The 18,700-nt window shown below is 36.8% G+C and overlaps 2 protein-coding genes across 3 annotated transcripts in view; one reads left to right on the forward strand and one right to left on the reverse strand.

The window, feature by feature from the left end:
* Positions 1–276: 276 nt before the first annotated feature.
* On the reverse strand, positions 277–3,303 carry kpna7 (karyopherin alpha 7 (importin alpha 8)). The gene is made up of 10 exons (XM_048175755.1): positions 3,141–3,303; positions 2,906–3,046; positions 2,737–2,822; positions 2,377–2,645; positions 2,122–2,204; positions 1,773–2,036; positions 1,462–1,695; positions 742–924; positions 490–636; positions 277–416 (listed from the first exon to the last, which is right to left on the reverse strand). Exons 1-10 carry the CDS (start codon positions 3,204–3,206, stop codon positions 327–329), a joined length of 1,563 nt encoding a protein of 520 aa, XP_048031712.1. The 5' UTR covers positions 3,207–3,303; the 3' UTR covers positions 277–326.
* grm5a (glutamate receptor, metabotropic 5a) overlaps positions 2,541–18,700 on the forward strand; it is a 37,489-nt gene continuing 21,329 nt past the window's right edge. The window contains exons 1-4 of one of the 2 annotated variants that reach the window (XM_048175741.1): positions 2,541–2,665; positions 4,384–4,454; positions 7,012–7,750; positions 15,239–15,488. In XM_048175741.1, coding sequence (XP_048031698.1) covers positions 7,066–7,750; positions 15,239–15,488 — 935 coding nt within the window. In that variant the 5' untranslated portion in view covers positions 2,541–2,665; positions 4,384–4,454; positions 7,012–7,065. Of the gene's footprint in view, positions 2,666–4,383; positions 4,455–5,152; positions 5,477–7,011; positions 7,751–15,238; positions 15,489–18,700 lie in introns of those variants that run through there. The other variant, XM_048175733.1, reaches the window with a different exon arrangement.

The raw sequence follows: 18,700 nt of genomic DNA on the forward strand, positions 1-18,700 counted from the left end.
AGATTAACAAGCATGTTAACGTCAATATTATAGTGATGTTCAGGTGATCCTGGAAAGGCACATGCTAAATTGTGACTGGTTGTGTGCTAGAAACTAAGACCAATGTTACAGTGGTTAACATTGATGCACATACAGTCAGCAACAAAACTTATGCCATTTGTCTGAGACTCAGCACATTAAGTGGATCTGGTGGCATTTACACAGAACAAGTCTAAAACTTTGCTACCTTGCAAGCACAGTCTCATGGAGAGAAAAAAAAAAAAAAATTCCAGAACATACTGCAAAAATTAATCCTTTTATTAAATTGACGCTTTAATAAAAATTGATCAAAAGTCAAATCTTTTTTGGACTTCAGATGCTCCAAAGACAAAATTTGTGTCTGTGGCTTCAGTTGTCAGGCACTGATCTTCACCATCCTAGGATGGGGAAGAAAAAAAATAAATAATAAATAATAAATAATAAAAAAAAAATACTTCCAGCAACACCCACCTCACTGAAATACTTCTCAATTAGAGCTTGAGCTGCTCTATAAACAGCATTGTTCTCATGGTTTTGAAGCAACTCAATTCGATCCAGCCCTCCCACTTCCTCCACCAACAAGCAAAGCTTATCCACCTCCCCAAGTTTCTCAGCAGCCTGCAGAAGGTACAGTTAATATTTTAGCATATCCCACACAATGCCAGGCACTGGGAGTTGCAGGAGGGTTTTGCATGTTTTTGTAAAGCCACACAGTGAACTCACCAAGAAAATGTTATTTATGGCATCTAGGATGACCAGAACAGTCTTGGTGTCTTTAACTTGAAGCAAGTTCAAGATGGCCTCTAAAGCTCCACACTTGACCAGATGAACAACTTGGTCCACAGTCCCACCACTTGTGTAGTTAGTCACTGCCCATACTGCCTCTCGCTGGGTTTTGAAGTCACCCTGCAAAACAATTTGAACAGTTAGTGTATTCCACAGAGTCAAATATGGTCCAAATAAACACTGAAAAAGCACATGCTGTAATTTGGTACATAACCCATTTTATCTGCAAATTAGACATCCATTTATGAATCCCAATTAGAAGCATTTACTACAAGTATTGGCAAATAAGTGCGAAAATCAAAAGACCACCACTGCAGCCCAAAAAGGCTTTGGTTATCAGAGTGAATTCATTACATAACGGCAAACGTTAAAAACAGAAGTTCTTGCGCAAGACCAAATTCACTGTAGACATTTGCTTGTACAAGTCTGCTCTTTCCATATAATTACCTAAAAAGATTTGACAATGCATGTTATGGTACACTTTTACAATTGGAAGTGAAACTGCATTTTAAAAGGGCCCCAGGAGGGACTACTTGTATAATTGGTCTCATTTTATGCTCAGCTTTAGGAGAAGCATGTTAAAGCCAGAACGTTTAATGGCAACTCTGCGGGGCAGAAAACACTCGACATAAAAGCAAGGCATCGTTTATGACATACATTCCTTAGGAGATCCACTAGAGGAGCCAACAATCCACATGTGATGAGCTGTTGAATCTGTTGGCAGGGTCCAGCTGCAATGTTGGACACTGCCCAAGCTGCCTCCTTCTGTACACTGGACTTAGGGTGTCGCATCAGCTGTGGCAAGGCACTCAATACACCTGCATCAATGGCCGCTTGCGTCTGCAGGTCTGAGCCACTGACAATGTTCCCAATTGAACGTAGGGCTGGTGTCTAGAGAATATCAGAGAATTTCCTTTTAAGTGGTCCAAAGATCAAAACCAAAGAGGTAAAAACACTGGGGCACTTACCACCACAGCGAGTTCCTCAAAGCCCAACAGCTCAACCAACCGAGGGAGGATTCCAGTCTTGATGACCACATCAATCCGTTCATTGGGTCCATCAGTGAGGTACGAAATGGCCCAGCATGCATCAGACAGGATGGATTTGTCACTGTGGTGGAGCAGTTGGATTATGGAGGGGAGCATTTGTTGAACAGCACTGAAACGAGGGAAGGGATTCTTGTTCCTACAAAGGTTCGATAGGGTCCACGTAAGGTTGCGAAGGTATCCCACCTGCAAAACATTGTGTGGTTTACATTCTGCATGTTTTTTTACAATTGCCATTTTCAGAGGTGTGGGATGTCCAGAAGAAACTCACAGGAGCATCTGGCGTGAGCCGTGCCAACAATGCAGGGATGACGCCACAGTCAATCAGGGCATCTCTATATGATGGACCATCACCTAAATGGAATGAACACCTTGGCAAATGGTTCCAAAACCTCATAGTACAACTGGTACCTTTCATCTTTTTCTGAACAAAGTGCCCAGGTTTCACCAAACATTACAGTACAAGTTCTCTTCCTCCATGTTCTTTTAGGATGCAGAGGCCTCCTGAAGTTCAAAGTATCCTCACCTGCAATGTTGCCCAAAGCCCAGACAGCCTGTTCACTGATGTTCAACATTGGAGAAGCGAGCAGGGCGATGAAGGCTGGCACCGCTCCATGCTCTACCACCTGCTGTGTGTGCCAGGAGGTGCCAGATGCAACATTAGTAAGAGACCAGGCAGCCTCAAACTGCAGCGTAGGGTCATCATGCCTCCCTAGAAACTCCACAAAACGAGTCAGGAGTCCTGCTTCTACGATCTCCTTAAGGGGAGGATTCCTCTCCCGAGAAAGCAGCTTCCTGTAGGGATCAATTTGAAGGTTGGTAATGCTCCGTAACATGATTTGATGATTTGAGATGATAATGATCAATTTATGATTGGTTACTGTACCTAGCTGCTTGACAACCTTGTCTCTGTTTCTCTGGGCAGTCACCGTTTACATTTGCAACAATCTCTTGAATCGTTGCAGATATGACCTTAACAAAATGAAAACAGTAAGATGCAGGAGTATTTAAAATAAAAATAAAAAAATTTAACTGAAGGTAGAACTAGTAAACACCTGTTCGTTGTCAGTGTTAAACTCTGGTGACAGAGGTTCCTCTTCTCCCACGGATGAAATATTTCTCCTCTTCAAAATACTTTCAACCCTTTGAGCTTTTCGAAGCTCAACACATTCTGCAATTCTGCGGTCACGCATTTTCTGCAAGCAGAGATAAGGTGTGAATCCATCAAGAGATATTAAGGAGCAAACAGTTAAAAGTGGAAAAAATAGCCAGAATGGATGCACAGCTTACCGTTGGCTCCTTGCCCTTATTTTTGAACTTGGACATGCGTTTATCAGAGAGATTTTCTGTAGGCATTTTGACGCTCAATGCACTAGCCAAAGGCTAATCACTAATAAACAAACTTTTAGAAGAGGTTTTAAGATCAAACGTTACAGCAACTGCTAAAACAGAACTGACAGCAGGAGTTTACATACAAAACAGGTCTCTCGGTGCTAGACTCAACTGCAATAACAAGTAACCAGCTGCAATGAGCATTAAATAGACAAGAACAAATAGAATCAGGTGATATTAATATAGTCTTGAGACGCCTCGGATCAGAGGATTAACACTTGGTGTGCAAAAGATGTTGATTCACGTTTTGGATCACACAACTACAGTATAAGAATAATAATATAATAAAAAGCAATCAATAACCGACAAATGCCACAATTTCAGCAAAATATGATTTTTAATTTTTTGTGTGCCTGTGATATAAAAAAGGATATTATTGCCATCTAGAGGCCAATAGTGATAAGTTACACTATATAATATACTATATAGATATAATAAGTTACACAGAAGCTGTGTGTGCTTGTGCTGCTGTCTTTTTGAATGAATGTCCTTTCTTAAAAATCCCTTTCAGCCATTACATGTAAGTATATATATATATATATATATATATATATATATATATATATATATATTATTATTATTATTATTATTATTATTTTGTATGGCTTTGATATATAATTTTTATTTTGTATGGCCTTGATAACAGCTTGCAGTCTTGCTGGCATTGTTTTATGTACTTTTCCACAGTTGCTGTTGTTATTGACTTCCAAATAGTTTTGTTGTTCCCAAAGAATTGCTTTTAATTAAACTTTTGTGCGATCTATCTTTAAATCCATTAAATCCCAACAATAATTATAAAACATTTATATAAAAGATGTTTTATAGAAAATATGAAAAATATTCATTTTAAATTTTGCATAAAAATAAATTATTATTAATTATATTTTTTAAATAAAACATTTATATAGATTCAATTTTATTAATAATAAAATGTCTGATAACTAAACTATTCATAGTCTCACTTGGATTTGTTCCAGAAAAACATCTTTGAAAGCATTACATATTTTACAATTAAATGTTTTATTGCCATAACTGTAGCCCTGTGTAGCATGACTAGTTATCAGAATGTGATTTATATCAGTAATTCCCAACCAGGGGTTCAAAATGAATATGTAAAAAATGGTTACACTCTTATTTACAGCCAAACAATTTCAGATGGACTGGACGCAACCGCAGAACTGTCAAAACTTCCTCATTAAAAGGAGGTACTTGGTGAGTCTTTTTTTTTTTTTTTTTTTTTTTTTTAAGTGAATCAAATCAAATCCAAATGTATTTTTAATGCACATTGAAAACCACAGAGTTTACCAAAGTGCTGTACAATTTCATAAGGATAAAAAAAAAAATAAATCAATCAATAACAAACAAACACCACAAATGCATCTAATCCAAACCTATTGGTTCTTACAAAGTGGCAAAGGCCTCATCAAAGAAAAACATCTTGAGACAGGTTTTAAACAGAGGTAGAGGATCTAATAAATATTGGTAATCCGTTCCACAACTTAGAGGTAGCAACTGAGAAAGTGCATTGTAATAGTGGACAACTAATATTAATAATAACCTGTAAGTTATGAGTTATTTCTGGTCTGGGAAGGGGTACTTACTTGAGAATAAGACAATAAGGTGAGAATAGCATTTATATTTAATAAATTATATAATTTTTTGAGTCACCAGATGATGGCGCTGTGCCCGTATGACTAAAATAAGTTCTGCGTCAGTGCTGTTAGTTCTGAAAAAAATACTTAAGGTGAAAAAATCTAATTAAAACGTTCTGTAGTCAGGGAACTATCTGAATTTCTTGAACCTTTACAGCTTTTTATTCTGACTTTTAATTCAAAAAATATTTACCCCCAACAATTGGTTGAGATGTTCACAAAAAGTTCAACCTCAAAACACATAGAGCGGATATTGTAAATACCTTTATAGGAAAAATAAATACCTTTGTAAAACAGAGAAGTTTATGGGTAGCCTCTACATAATAATAAAAGATCACATGACTAATTTTTTAAAAATAGTTTTCTACTTTTCTTCTACTAACAGATGACTGGTGTATTTAATTTCAGTATGGTTTTCATCTTAATGGACTGTGAGAACAAGATGTAAATATTTAGAAAAATATGTCACGTGATGCGCGCGAGAGTTGTCACTGAAGTGAACGCGCATCGCACGCGCTCATACACCCAGAGACACTCAGATTGTGAGAACACGAGCATTTGGACCACAATAACGACCGAACGGTAAGTTTTAAAATCATTGGTGTTTTTATTATCATTAGCACACTTTTTAACACTAACACTTTTTCCATATAGGTCTAATGCCTCACGCTTAAGTTCATGGTCATGTTTTTGATGATTTGAACGGTCTCATGTGCTTTCTTAGTGAGTTTTTCACGTGAGCTCTTAATTATGTGTTTTGGCAACATGTGAAGTCGTATTCCGCCACACAGTTTGATTTTCCTTGGCATTCATTGATTCAGATTCGCTGGTTTATGGTTGATTCTTCAGACTGTATTTCAGCACCACGGACAGCTCAGAGAACAGCCAATGCATCTTGTAACTTGCAACTTTTGTCTCTGGCAACTTCTTAATTAATAAAGTAATTATTTTCTTGCTAATGTTTAACGTCTTTTTAAAATGAACTATTACATGAACAAAATAATGTACAACAGCTATAAAAAAGAAAAGAAAATAACCCGTTCCACCATAGCAAGCTCTCTACTGTTTGTCACGAATTCAGTTTAACGGAATCCACTTTATAAGTCTGTCCAACAATTATGTGTCAAAGGAATTCAGGGATTTCTGACGAGTTGGAAAACTTAAGATATACAGTCCTGGCTGATTAAAAATTAATCGTAGTTCCTTTGAAGTTAGAGAGCAAAACATAGCAATGGAAGAACATAAATAGTGCATCTATGTACCAATACCAACTCTGTATTTTGAGCACAGAGTTGGGTATGAAGGATCAATCTTATTAAGTATACATGGGGTTCTGTGTTCATACAGTGGGTTTCTATCAGTCTCTTGCAACAAAAAGTAGCATAAATTGTGGATAGACATTTAGCCCAGTCACATTCTTCAATATCAGTCCCTAAATCCCTCTCCCATGTTTTCTTGAAATGACATGTGGAATGATTTCTTCAAGTGATCTGTAAAAGTATGAGATATTGCCCTCAGAGCCAGTACACTATAAAGGAAACAGCAAATCATATATATTTTATGATATAACAGCTGACTTATAAGTAACCAACAATCATTCAGGAGAATCATGTATTTATCTCTCTAAGCTGTATAACTCCTTTTTACTGAAATTAATAATTCATTTAGAGTAATGAAAAAGGTTAAGGGTAAAGAGGCACTATAAATATTCAGTGGCTGCAAATCTGCATAAGATCATTATCTTCGGGGTCTCAGTGTTATGGAAAATCTCTGAGGTTATGATTCTGAACGAATACATGAATCTAAATCAATACATATTTTAAGATTTACATGCTTATTGTTTCTAACAGGTGTTAATTATGCATCCCTGACTGGAAACATACGCATTTCATGAACTTCTTCATGATTCCAGACCAGTTCCAACTTTGTTTTCCTCCTGATCTCGAGATATTTAGAGGAAGGCAGAAAAATCCTCACTCTTTAGAATAAGACGTTGCCCTGGCGACAGCTCATCCTTATCACGACTCTCACAAATATGCACCTCTGTGATTCAGTGGGAGGTTGATGATCTCTAGGGATATTGCTCTGAAGATTTCTGCTTCTTGTGTCTCTTTCAGATGCCCTGAGGGAACTACCTGTATTCTACACTCTGATCTGAGAGGGCAGAGGAAATGGGGATTTTACATTTACTGTTGTTTATGCTGATCGGAGACAGATTGGGTCCTACACGGCCGGATAATTTAGCGAAGGCCCAGGCCAGCGAGCGACGCGTCTTGGCCCACATTCCCGGCGACATCATCATTGGGGCGCTCTTCTCTGTCCATCATCAGCCGCCAGCTGACAAGGTTCACGAGCGTAAGTGTGGTGCCGTACGCGAGCAGTATGGCATCCAGCGGGTGGAGGCCATGATGCACACCCTGGACCGCATCAATGCGGACCCACACATCCTACCCAACATCACGCTGGGCTGCGAGATCAGAGACTCCTGCTGGCATTCGGCCGTGGCTCTGGAGCAGAGCATCGAGTTCATCCGTGACACCCTGGTGTCGGCCGAGGAGGAGGAGGGGATAACCAAGTGTTCAACTGAAGGTGGAGGGACTCCCATGAAAGGGAAGAAGCCCATTGTGGGGCTGATCGGGCCTGGGTCCAGTTCTGTGGCCATCCAGGTTCAGAATCTCCTTCAGCTGTTCAACATTCCCCAGATTGCGTATTCGGCAACCAGCATGGATCTCAGCGATAAGTCTTTGTACAAGTACTTTATGAGGGTGGTGCCCTCTGATGCCCAGCAAGCCAGAGCGATGGTGGACATCGTCAAAAAATACAACTGGACCTACGTATCTGCCATTCACACCGAAGGTACGTGATCTCTCTCCTTAGGGAAGCATTTTTCTTCATGGTTATTATGAGATTTTCCACTGTTGGAAAAGGAACGCCTCTTAGAAGAACTAAATCTGCCCTGAAACTCTTTTTCCTTTTGAGCAGAATTCATTTTTTTAGTTCTGGAAGTTTAATTTCTTCCTCGCATTAGTATTTCACAAAAGTCTTTCAGTGAGAAACGCAGATCTCCACCAGCCCGTAACACTATTATTTAAAGTGCTAAATCTTCCGCATTCTCAAAGTGAGAGATTTCCGGAGGGATTTTAATAGGTGATAATGTATCACTCTGTCCTTTGTGGTTCACTTTTATAGGCCTAAACAGCAAAATCTCTTTATTATTCATAGAGGGAAATGTCACATCTTTTAAGGGGTTCTTATAAAGTGTTTATTTCTCAGATGCAGTGTGGGCCACACATAGTCAAGGTATGTACTTGTTTATTAAAGGGTTGGTTCACCCAAAAATGAAAATTCTGTCATTAATTGACCATTCGCAAAGACCCGCCCCCTTTAGTTACTGTTGCTACATCCAACAAGCCATGCCACTCTCACGCCACACATCATGTTCTCAAGCAGCGAAAAAAACATCGCAGAGCAAAGAGGACACTGACAACACGCCAACAGACAAGACAGAGCAGGTTACTTTTGATATGAAACAAAGTCTCAAATTTCTCAAAGTCTCAAACGCTTTAGCACCTCAGTTCAAGTGGCTCATGAACCGTTCATTTCTTCCTACTAGTTAATTTATAGCATCAAATAAACATGAATGAACATCGGAAGGAATGTTGTTTCAACTGCGGAAAGACATCAATACACACCATTTTTCAAGTTACTAATTCCTCTGACTGCTTTGTCGGACAAAACGGCAGATTCGGCAATATGATTGGTTAGATCGCCTGTCAATCAAAATTCCCGGCGAAGGGTCAATTACTCACCCTAATGTCATTCCAAACCCGTAAGACTTTCGTTTGTCTTTGGAACACAAATGAAGATCTTTTTGATGAAATCTGAGAGCTTTCTGTCCCTCCATAGACAGCTACACGACTACCACTTTGACGGTTCAAAAAGTTCATAAAGAGATTGTGAAACTAGTCCATATGAATTGAGCGGTTTATTCAAAATTTATCTGAAGAGACTCGATCACTTTATACGATGAACAGATTGAATTTAGGCTTTTATTCACATATAAACATTCATCAACTTGCACATTAGTTGTGGTCAACGGAAGCTCAAGCATGTTTGATTGATGTGTGTGAGAACCAATGAGGTTCATTCTCGCGTGTTACGCAGCATGTTTGAGCATCCGGTAGAAGTTTGTTCTTATGGGTGAAACAGGTTCGGTTGAGCTTCTGTTCATGTTCACTCATGAATGTTTATATGTTTTCAAGTTTTCATTTTTGGGTGAACTAACCCTTTAAATTATACATGGTTAGAAAAGATTTAACACCATTTAAACTGCATTAAGTCACAATCTATATCTCGGATGTGCACAACAGTTGTTAATTGAGTATCATGCTATTGTAGTTTTTATTAATATTTTGAAAATATTTTTTTATTTCATTTTAAGTTCTAGTAATTTATTCATTTATTTGTTTGTTTTAAAATATCTATATAGCTTTTAATCCTTTTTATTTCTGTTTTGTTTTTTTACTGTATATTACAAACTCAAGAAGTTTGGCTGAAAGATAGATGACCTCACAGACAGGTGTTAATTGCCAGCGGGTAGTTAAGTGTGGAGCCCACCCCAGTTTTCACCCACATACAGAACAAGGAGCTGTGAAAAGCTCCATGATGTTGATTCATTTGCTTGCATATTCTGTAGCTCCATTTGTATTATATCATACTTTGACATCTGCAATTTGTTGGCTCATTTGTTGGCTCTGTTGATGAAATAGACCAAATGTTTGTAGTCACATTTGATTTGACTGCATGGTTTTTAACCAGCTTGTCAATCAACCTGCTGAGCACCAATGGAAAATAGGTGTTTTGCCTTGTTTTAGATGAGAATAACCCTTGACATTCCTTTTTAAAATGTATGTTAATGAAAGATGTGTGCATAAAAGTCTATTTCATTTAAAAAAGTAATTTACAGGACGTATTGAAATGCAGAAGTTTCCTTTCAAACTAAGACCATTCAGATGATGTACCAAGCAGAATCATATCATTGTTTCATCATGTTCAAGAGTGTCTTTGATGTTTGAAAACACCCCATGATGCTTTGCATACAGCGTACATACAAAGAATTAATAGACACGCTCATGTATTGTGTTGCTGCTGTGCTTCTGTTTTGGCCTTTTTTGGCCTCATGACAGATCATTGAACAAACAGATATCATTAACTGAAAGGCGACCATGATGATCATTTACATCTTTAGTTCTGTTTTCACTGTCTGTGGGCGTTTAATGAATTTTCCTGTTTGAGTGAACATAATGTTTAAAGACTTGTCTATTCTGCAGTGTCTGTCTCTCTGTAGGAGGGAAAGAGACAGTTGAGGTCATCAAAATATCTCTTGTTATTGTGTGCAGAGGTCATTTTAGCCATTTGCTATTGCTTCTTGTGACCAGTCTTTTGGATCAGGAGACCACTTGTTTTCTGCCCTTTATCAATGCAATGCCTGGAAAATATTATGTAACTCAGATGTTTTTAATTATATATCCATTTTTATCTGAGACAGAAGGTTCTAGTGAAGTTTGAGCGCAGCAAGAGAATTAATTCACCGAACTGGCACAGAGGAATGGAGTGAAAGATTTGAAGTTCTTCCCTGAGGAGAGAGATTAGAGATAGAGTCATGCGCATTTGGATGTACATTTCTCAAATCTAAGACATCACACTGAGAAAGAATGAGATGCATTTGATAGATATGAAGTTATACAGTACATGGGTGACACACTTATACCTTGATTATTTACACAATGGCAATAAAGTGAACAGAATATCTGGTGCTAAATAATCTAAATCATTAGTGAGGGATTGAGACTTCATTTTCTTGCATTTATTAATTTATACAATTATTTCAAATTTCAATATTATCATACTGATTTTTGTCATTTTAGCAAACAGTTTAGAATGTTTTAGAGTGAGACAAACCGCAAAACATCACAGAATCCATCAAATTCATTACTAATATGTACCGATACTTGAGTTGTTGTTGTTTTTTATTTTGCTGTTGTTTCATTTCCTGCACTGTCTTGGTACGGTTTCTTGAAACTCTCATGTGAGGATGAACAGCAATGAACATTTTCCCCTTTGGTAACACAGCGTACTCACTGGAATGCTAATAGCAACCTGGGTTTAAATGCTTTCCTCTGGGACGCAGTGGTGATAGGGGATCTCAGTTACTTTACAGTTCACATATCACCCCTGCCAAATTTGAACCTATAACCTTTAGGTTACGGGTCCAGACTGTTAACCACTAGGCTCACTGCTGATGAACTGATTTTTTTTTTTTCTAGCAAAGCTTAATCACTGTTAATCTTCATTACCAGTGCTCATAATCTTGAGTATAATTAAGATTTTTGTGCATTGATTTGGAAGAAACAGTGAAAGTTGATTTATTTGGGTAAAATGAAGCTGTTTGCGTTTTATCAAGCCATCTCTGCAATTATATCAAATTCACACCTCATAAAATGTGTGAAGACTGGGAACATTCCTCACACAAAAGTAGGTGACCTGATTTTTATGTAAATTGGGGGAGTTTACCCCTGACGCTTTGTGAAAGAGGGGCACCATGGCCTGTTTTTCAGTAGTTTTTCTAAGCGTGAAAAACTGAAATCTATTTATGTTTCTTACTAAATATATCCAGGAAGCAAAGCACAGAACATGGACACTTTTGTGGAATATAATGATTATTTTGGAGTCTTTGCAGTAAATCTGACATTACATTACTTTTTTGTTCAACAGGACAAACTGCTTGAAAGGGTAATTTCATCATCTAAATTCTATTGAGAAACAATCTTTCCTCCACTAGCCCACTCATCATTTCATGGTAATAAGGAAGAAGTAGGATAGATATTATTTCTAAACACCGGCAGAGCTAATGATGAGAATGAAATGTGAGAAAGTCAGCCAAATCTTATGCTGTTCTTAACTGTGTGTAGCACCTACAACTCTTCATTTCCTCCTGAAGATTTTAACAAAATCATTTCAGCATGATTTTGACAAGTTGAGCATCACATTTTAGTGTGGATTGTTTTGTGCATCAATTAACATGTTTGTGACATCTATTGCTGTCACAGAGTTACATTATAGCTGTACAATTTCAAGCTATTTTATATTAAAAACAATTATTTGATATAAATATTTATTGAATCGTTTCTAATAAATGTATATATACATTGTATATACAGTGTATATACAATACAGTGTATATGTATATAATAAATGTATGTATACATATACACACAATTCAAATATTAAAGCCAAAAAATATGTATCAATGCAACTTTCATGAAGTAAAATCACTAAAAGCCTTCCTTCCGCCGGAAAAAATAGTCCCTGACCGTGAACAGCAACAGAAGTTTCATTACGCCATTAGATGGCGGCAAATGTCTTTATGAGTTTATCAGTCAGTAGGGAAGATTTTTATATTGAAAAGACTGAATTATAGTGAACACGGAACAAGACGCAACTGACAAATGCTTTGACTAGCGCTGTCAGTCATGGGAAAAACCTTTAAAAAACCTTTGTTAAATGGACAAGATATTACAGCGGACATTTAAACAGATTTTTTATTATGAACATAGGACTGACCTGAAGGAAAATGCTAAATCTGAATGCAGGTAATAAACTTGATCTTTTTCTCACAATACTCTTCTACATAATACAGTCAGCTTCAATGAACAATATCAATTGAGAAAAAACAGTTTACGTTGCTAAGAGTGGTTGCTAAGGGTGTTGTGTCGTGATACACAGAACCGTTGGGTGAAGCGGTCATAGCCTTGTTTTATCTTGAATAAAACACAGCTGTTGACCAATCAGAATCAAGGATAGGAACTAACCATTTTATATAATATACACTGCGTTCCAAATTATTATGCAAGAGACAAATCAGTAGGATTTCTGTACAATAAACATTCAGATTTTAGTTTTTCTAAGAAAATGTTTGTTCATTTATTTATCCATGTCTTTTTAGATAACTGGTATTAATCTCAGACAAGATAATTTGCCAGATGTATGGAAACCCTACTTAGAGGTTGTTCCACACTATTAAGCAAGTCACAGTTCTCATGCAATATGGGGAGGAAGAAAGATCTTATTGAAGATGAAAAGCATGAAATGGTGCAATGTTGTGCAAAAGGCATGAAAACAACTAATATTATGTGAAACTGAATGGAGATTATCAAATTTTCATAAGATTTGTGAGTGATTTAGAGCACAGCAGAACGCGGTCAGATAAAGGCTTATTGAGGAACCTGTCAAAAACATTAATTGTATTAGAAGGGCAGCTATAAAAAAAAAGCCAATGTTGAGCAGTAAACGGGTATTTGAAGCTGCTGGTGCCTCTGGAGTCTCAAGAAGCTCTCCATGCTGGCTGGCAGTTGTGCGTAAAGATGCATTTCAGCCACTTCAAACCAAACCTCCCAAAGAGAAACATTTACAGTGGGTTTAGAAATACATGAAGACTCATTTTTAAATAGTTTTATTCACTGACTAATGCCGTACTACAATGGAAGGTCTAAATGGATGGATTTCTGGATGGTTGGTGAATGGCCACCATGTTCCAACAAGACTGTGACGTCAGCAAGGAGCTGGTGGGTGATGATTTGGCCTGGAATACTGGGAAGTGAGATGGAGGGTATTAAAATGACTTTTGCAAGATATGTGGAGTTCATAACTGGCCATTTTCAGCTATGGTATAAAAAGGAGGATAGTGCATAGTACAATGCACTATTGTACAATGCACTATGCACTATCCCATGCCGCAAAAAAACACCACAGCAATAAAACTGTTTGAAAATGTATTTCTACACCCACTGTAAATGTTTCTCTTTGTTAGGTTTGGTTAGTGCTGCATGGAGAGCTTCTTGAGACTCCAGAGACACCAGCAGCTTCAAATACCCGTTTGCTGCTCAACACTGGCTTTTTTATAGCTGCCCTTTTAATACAATACATTTTTTTGGTAGGAACTTTCATTAATAAGCCTTTATCTGACTGAGTTCTGCTGTGCTCTAAATCACTCACAAATCTTATGATAATTTGATAATCTCCATTCAGTTTCACACAATATTAGTTGTTTTCATGCCTTTTGCACAACATTGCACCATTTCATGCTTTTCATCTTCAGAAAGATCTTTCTTCCTCCCCATATTGCATGAGAACTGTGACTTGCTTAATAATGTGGAACAACCTCTAAGTAGGGTTTCCATACATCTGGCAAATTATTTTGTCTGAGATTGATACCAGTTATCTAAAAAGACACGGATAAATAAACAAACAAACATTTTCTTAGAAAAACTAAAATCTGAATGCTTATTGTACTGAAATCTTACTGATATGTCAATTGCATAATAATTTGGAACGCAGTGTAATATAATATAATATTATATTATATAATAAAGTGGCCAAAAGTGATTTCCAGCCTAGTAAAATTGATATCTTCATCCTTTATTCAAATACTATTAAAAATTTCTGAAAGATTTTGTAAGGATTTGGGTAGATTGCACTCGGGGTCAGTTGTTTTATCTGTTAAAATGCATTGAAACATACAATGAAACAAATTTTGCGGACATAGTTTTTGGCCAGGCTGTCATACAAAGAGATTATGAACACATGAAAAAACAAGAGAGATTCAACAAAATGATTATGTTGTAGTCAGTGTGTCCCAGTCTTGTCATGTTTAGTTTCATTGTCTTCTGTTTCTTTGTCTTTGTTTTGCCTGTGTTCTAGTTAATTGTTAGTTTACCTTCCTTGTTTTGATGTTGCCTTCAGTTTCCTGTGTTCCTATCACTCATCAGTTGTCATAATTACAGATTGTTACACACCTGGCTTTTGTTGAGTTGCTCATTATCTCTTGTATTTAATGCCTCAGTTTGTTCAGTTCCTTTTTCGGTGTTCTCACCCTTGTAAGCTGTTGCGTTGTTGCCTGGATTTTCTCTTCTTTGAATAACCCTTCTTTATTTTGTTGTGTTAAATAAATGTCTTTAAGTAGAAAGCTATCCGTTTTCTTCACCTCTTTCATCTTCCTCCTCAACTTCAGTGTGTCATCTGCTTTTTTTGCCAAATTATTTTGCGATGATACATAAGTTTAGTGTTTTGTTCTTCCCTCATATTTAAAATATTTAAAAATGATCACATTTTCCTCACATTTTGATGGTTTAATAGGTGAACTTGTAGGTCATTAAAACCAAATATCCCCTCTGGACATCACTTTTGGCCACTACTGTAATATAATGTAATGCATAATTATATACATACATATATAGTACAGAGCATGTTTCAAGCTTAAAACTCATTCAATTTCTCAATCTTCAGGGAACTATGGTGAGAGTGGAATGGAGGCCTTCAAAGACATGGCAGCAAAGGAGGGCATCTGTATCGCCCACTCTGACAAGATCTACAGCAATGCTGGAGAACAGAGTTTCGACCGTCTTCTCGATAAGCTCAGGAGCCACCTGCCCAAAGCTCGTGTGGTGGCGTGCTTCTGCGAGGGCATGACCGTACGTGGCATCCTCATGGCCATGAGACGGCGCCGCCTAGTTGGAGAGTTCCTGTTGGTTGGCAGGTGAGTAACCCAACACATGTACTCCATACACATGGATTTATTCTTGGCAGATGCTTTCTTCTTAAAGAAACGGCTAGAAAACACTCCTAAAATTGTGCCTGTGAGCTGTGGCAAGCACTCTTGGCAGTTTTGGAAAACAAATCTTTTTTTTTTTTTCTCAAAGTGCATGTAGTGTATTAGAAAAGATGACTGTACATCTATAACACATACTGCTGCAGAAAAAAACTAAGCAGCACACTTGAGAAAGATTGTAGGAGAGACCGGGGCTTAGTTGCCACATGTTTTATTGCAGTAATTATTTCTCAGAGTATTTGTTTTTGAGTAGATTTGTTTTTCTGTTTAGACATATACCATAGTTGGGTAGTCATTACTACCCAGTGTTATTAAACATTTCCACTGTTACTGCCCAGGAAAAGTTTTCCGCTATAGACCTTATTCACAGCAGCGCCAGCTTTGATTTTTAACAGGAATGAAAGCGAGGCTGTGAGGGATAGACATACATCTCTTCAGTGGGTTGTACTGTTATTTAATGTGTTTTTGGATTGAAACACTGCAGAAATATCTTTCCAAGAAATTTCTGTAGACAAAAAACTCCCGACAATATGAGCTGTGGAAAATGATAAGTGATCAAGGAGCTTTATACAGCTTTTTACAGCCGATGCATTGAAAACAAGGTAAGTTCATCCTCGCTTTTATACCTGTCATGGCGCTGCTCTGAATAAAGTCTATTGGGGCATGCTATCATATGGGGTAAGTTTTCAAAATAGAATCCATCTAATTTATATTTGGACTTTTGATATATCAAATACACTACCATTTTGAGGTCAGTTCCTTATGCTCATAAATGCTGCATTTATTTGATCGAAAATACAGTAAAAAAAAATAATATTGTGAAATAATATTACAATTCAAAGTAACTGTTTTCTATGTTAATATTTTAAAATGTAATATATTGCTGTGATGGCAAAGCTGAATTTTCAGATCATTACTATATTCTTCAGTGTCACATGATCCTTCAGAAATCATTCTAATATGATGATTTAGTGCTTAAGAAATTTCTTATTATCAATGTTAAAAACAAATGTGCTGCTTAATGTTGCCGCAGAAACATGATAATTTTTTTAAAGAAATCTTTGATAAAAAAAATTCAAAAGAGCAGCATTTAAATACAAATCTTTGGTAATAAATCTCAGTTTAAAGGGTTAGTTCACCCAAAAATGAAAATTATGTCATTAATTACTCACCCTCAGGTCGTTCCATATCTGTAAAACCTTCGTTAATCTTCGGAACACAAATTAATATATTTTTGATATAATCCAATGACTCAGTGAGGCCTGCATTCCCAGCATTTCCTTTTTCAATGCCCAGAAAGCTACTAAAAACATATTTAAAACAGATCATGTGACTACAGTGGTTCAACCCTAATATTATAAAGCGACGAGAATACATTTTGTGTGCCAAAAAAAAAAAAAAAATAGCGACTTTATTCAACAATATCTAGTGATGGGCGATTTCAAAATGAAGCTTTATGAATCTTTTGTTTTGAGTCAGTGGTTCGGAGCGCATATCAAACTGCCAAAGTCACGTGAACTAATGAAATTTTGAAACACTTATGACGAAATGAAGCCTCGTTTACTGAAATCACATGATTTTGTTCCTCTGAACCACTGATTTGAAACAAAAGATTCGTAAAGCTTCAAAGCTTCATGAAGCAGTGTTTTGAAATCGCCATCACTAGATATTGTTGAATAAAGTCGTTATTTTGTTGTTGTTTTTTGGCACACAAAAAGTATTCTCGTCGCTTCATAACATTAAGGTTGAACTACTGTAGTCACATGAACTGTTTTAAATATGTCTTTAGTAGCTTTCTGGGCATTGAAAAAAGAAATGATCTTGCTGGCAATGCAGGCAACACTGAGCCATTGGATTTGTTAAAAAATATCTTAATTTGTGTTGAGATGAGATGAGGGTGAGCAATTAATGACTGAATTTTCATTTTTGGGTGAACTAACCCTTTAATGCATATACTTGTTGAATAAAAAATATTATTTATAAAACAAACAGCAAACTTTTGAACTGTAGGGTATATATACTAAACTAAAAGACAGGCTAATGGTTCCTACGGGACATGGTGATGGACAAAATATGAGATGGGAGGGGAAAAAAATTCAATGCTTTTGCATTCTCTCAGAAAACTTTTCCGTTCCCCCGAGAAACTTTGTGTTCACTTTTGAACGCAAAACATTGATTTATAATTTTTCTTCCCATCTCATTTTTTTCCAACACCCTGTCCATTTAGAGCTCCGTAGGTTTCTCCACAAAAATGTAAACAGTAAAACTATTATAAAGCAAAAAATTATTCAATAAACAACAAAAATGTGTAAAACAAAGTACTAATATAAAAGTAAAAGAGAGAGAATATAAACAATACATATATACATATAAACAAATAGCAACTATTGTTTCGGCTAACATTTATTATAATTCATCAGTTGGATAAAATAATGCACATATGCAAACTTGCTTAGCAACACACTGAGAAGCCTAGAGTAAACATGCATTTCTATATTTGGATGTAGATATAGTGAATGTGACAACCAGCCCCGGCGACCCCGATCTTCTGTATCTTCTGCACTGCCTGTTATCCTTATCTTGTGTTCATTTAGTGCTTTTCCACAGATATTGTGGGTCAGATAGGGCCACACCATCAGGCAGTTCTGTAGGTATCTCAGAGAGACTGTTTACACCATTTGAATGTCCACCCACGCCTGTTGATCATCATCTGCAACTCTTTGCTTGTGTGTATGTGTGAGAGAGACAAAATCAAGATGGATCAAAACATGGAAGCAAGGCTCATCTTTCTGTCTGTTATCACCACAAATGTTGCCATCACCATCATCATCACCATTATAGTGAACAATCATCCACTACTGAAGCAAGGTATGTGATTTATGATTGTTTTAGTGATAGGCACTTCATTCGTGTTATGATAACAACTCCTCTTGAGGGAGCCTATTGATTCTGCAGTCACGACTTGAGAGGTGCAATGACACAGAACTAATTCTGTAATGCTGTATCTGTTTCAACAAGTACAGATTGCCTCTGAAATGCTCTTAAATTTCAACTTTACCTAACAAACGCATCAGAGACACTTCAGCTGTTTGTAAAAGATTACTAATTTACCATTCAATGACTTATAAAAAGATAAACGT

This window comes from Megalobrama amblycephala, linkage group LG2 (genome assembly GCF_018812025.1).
Source record: "Megalobrama amblycephala isolate DHTTF-2021 linkage group LG2, ASM1881202v1, whole genome shotgun sequence".
Taxonomy (NCBI): Eukaryota; Metazoa; Chordata; class Actinopteri; order Cypriniformes; family Xenocyprididae; genus Megalobrama; species Megalobrama amblycephala.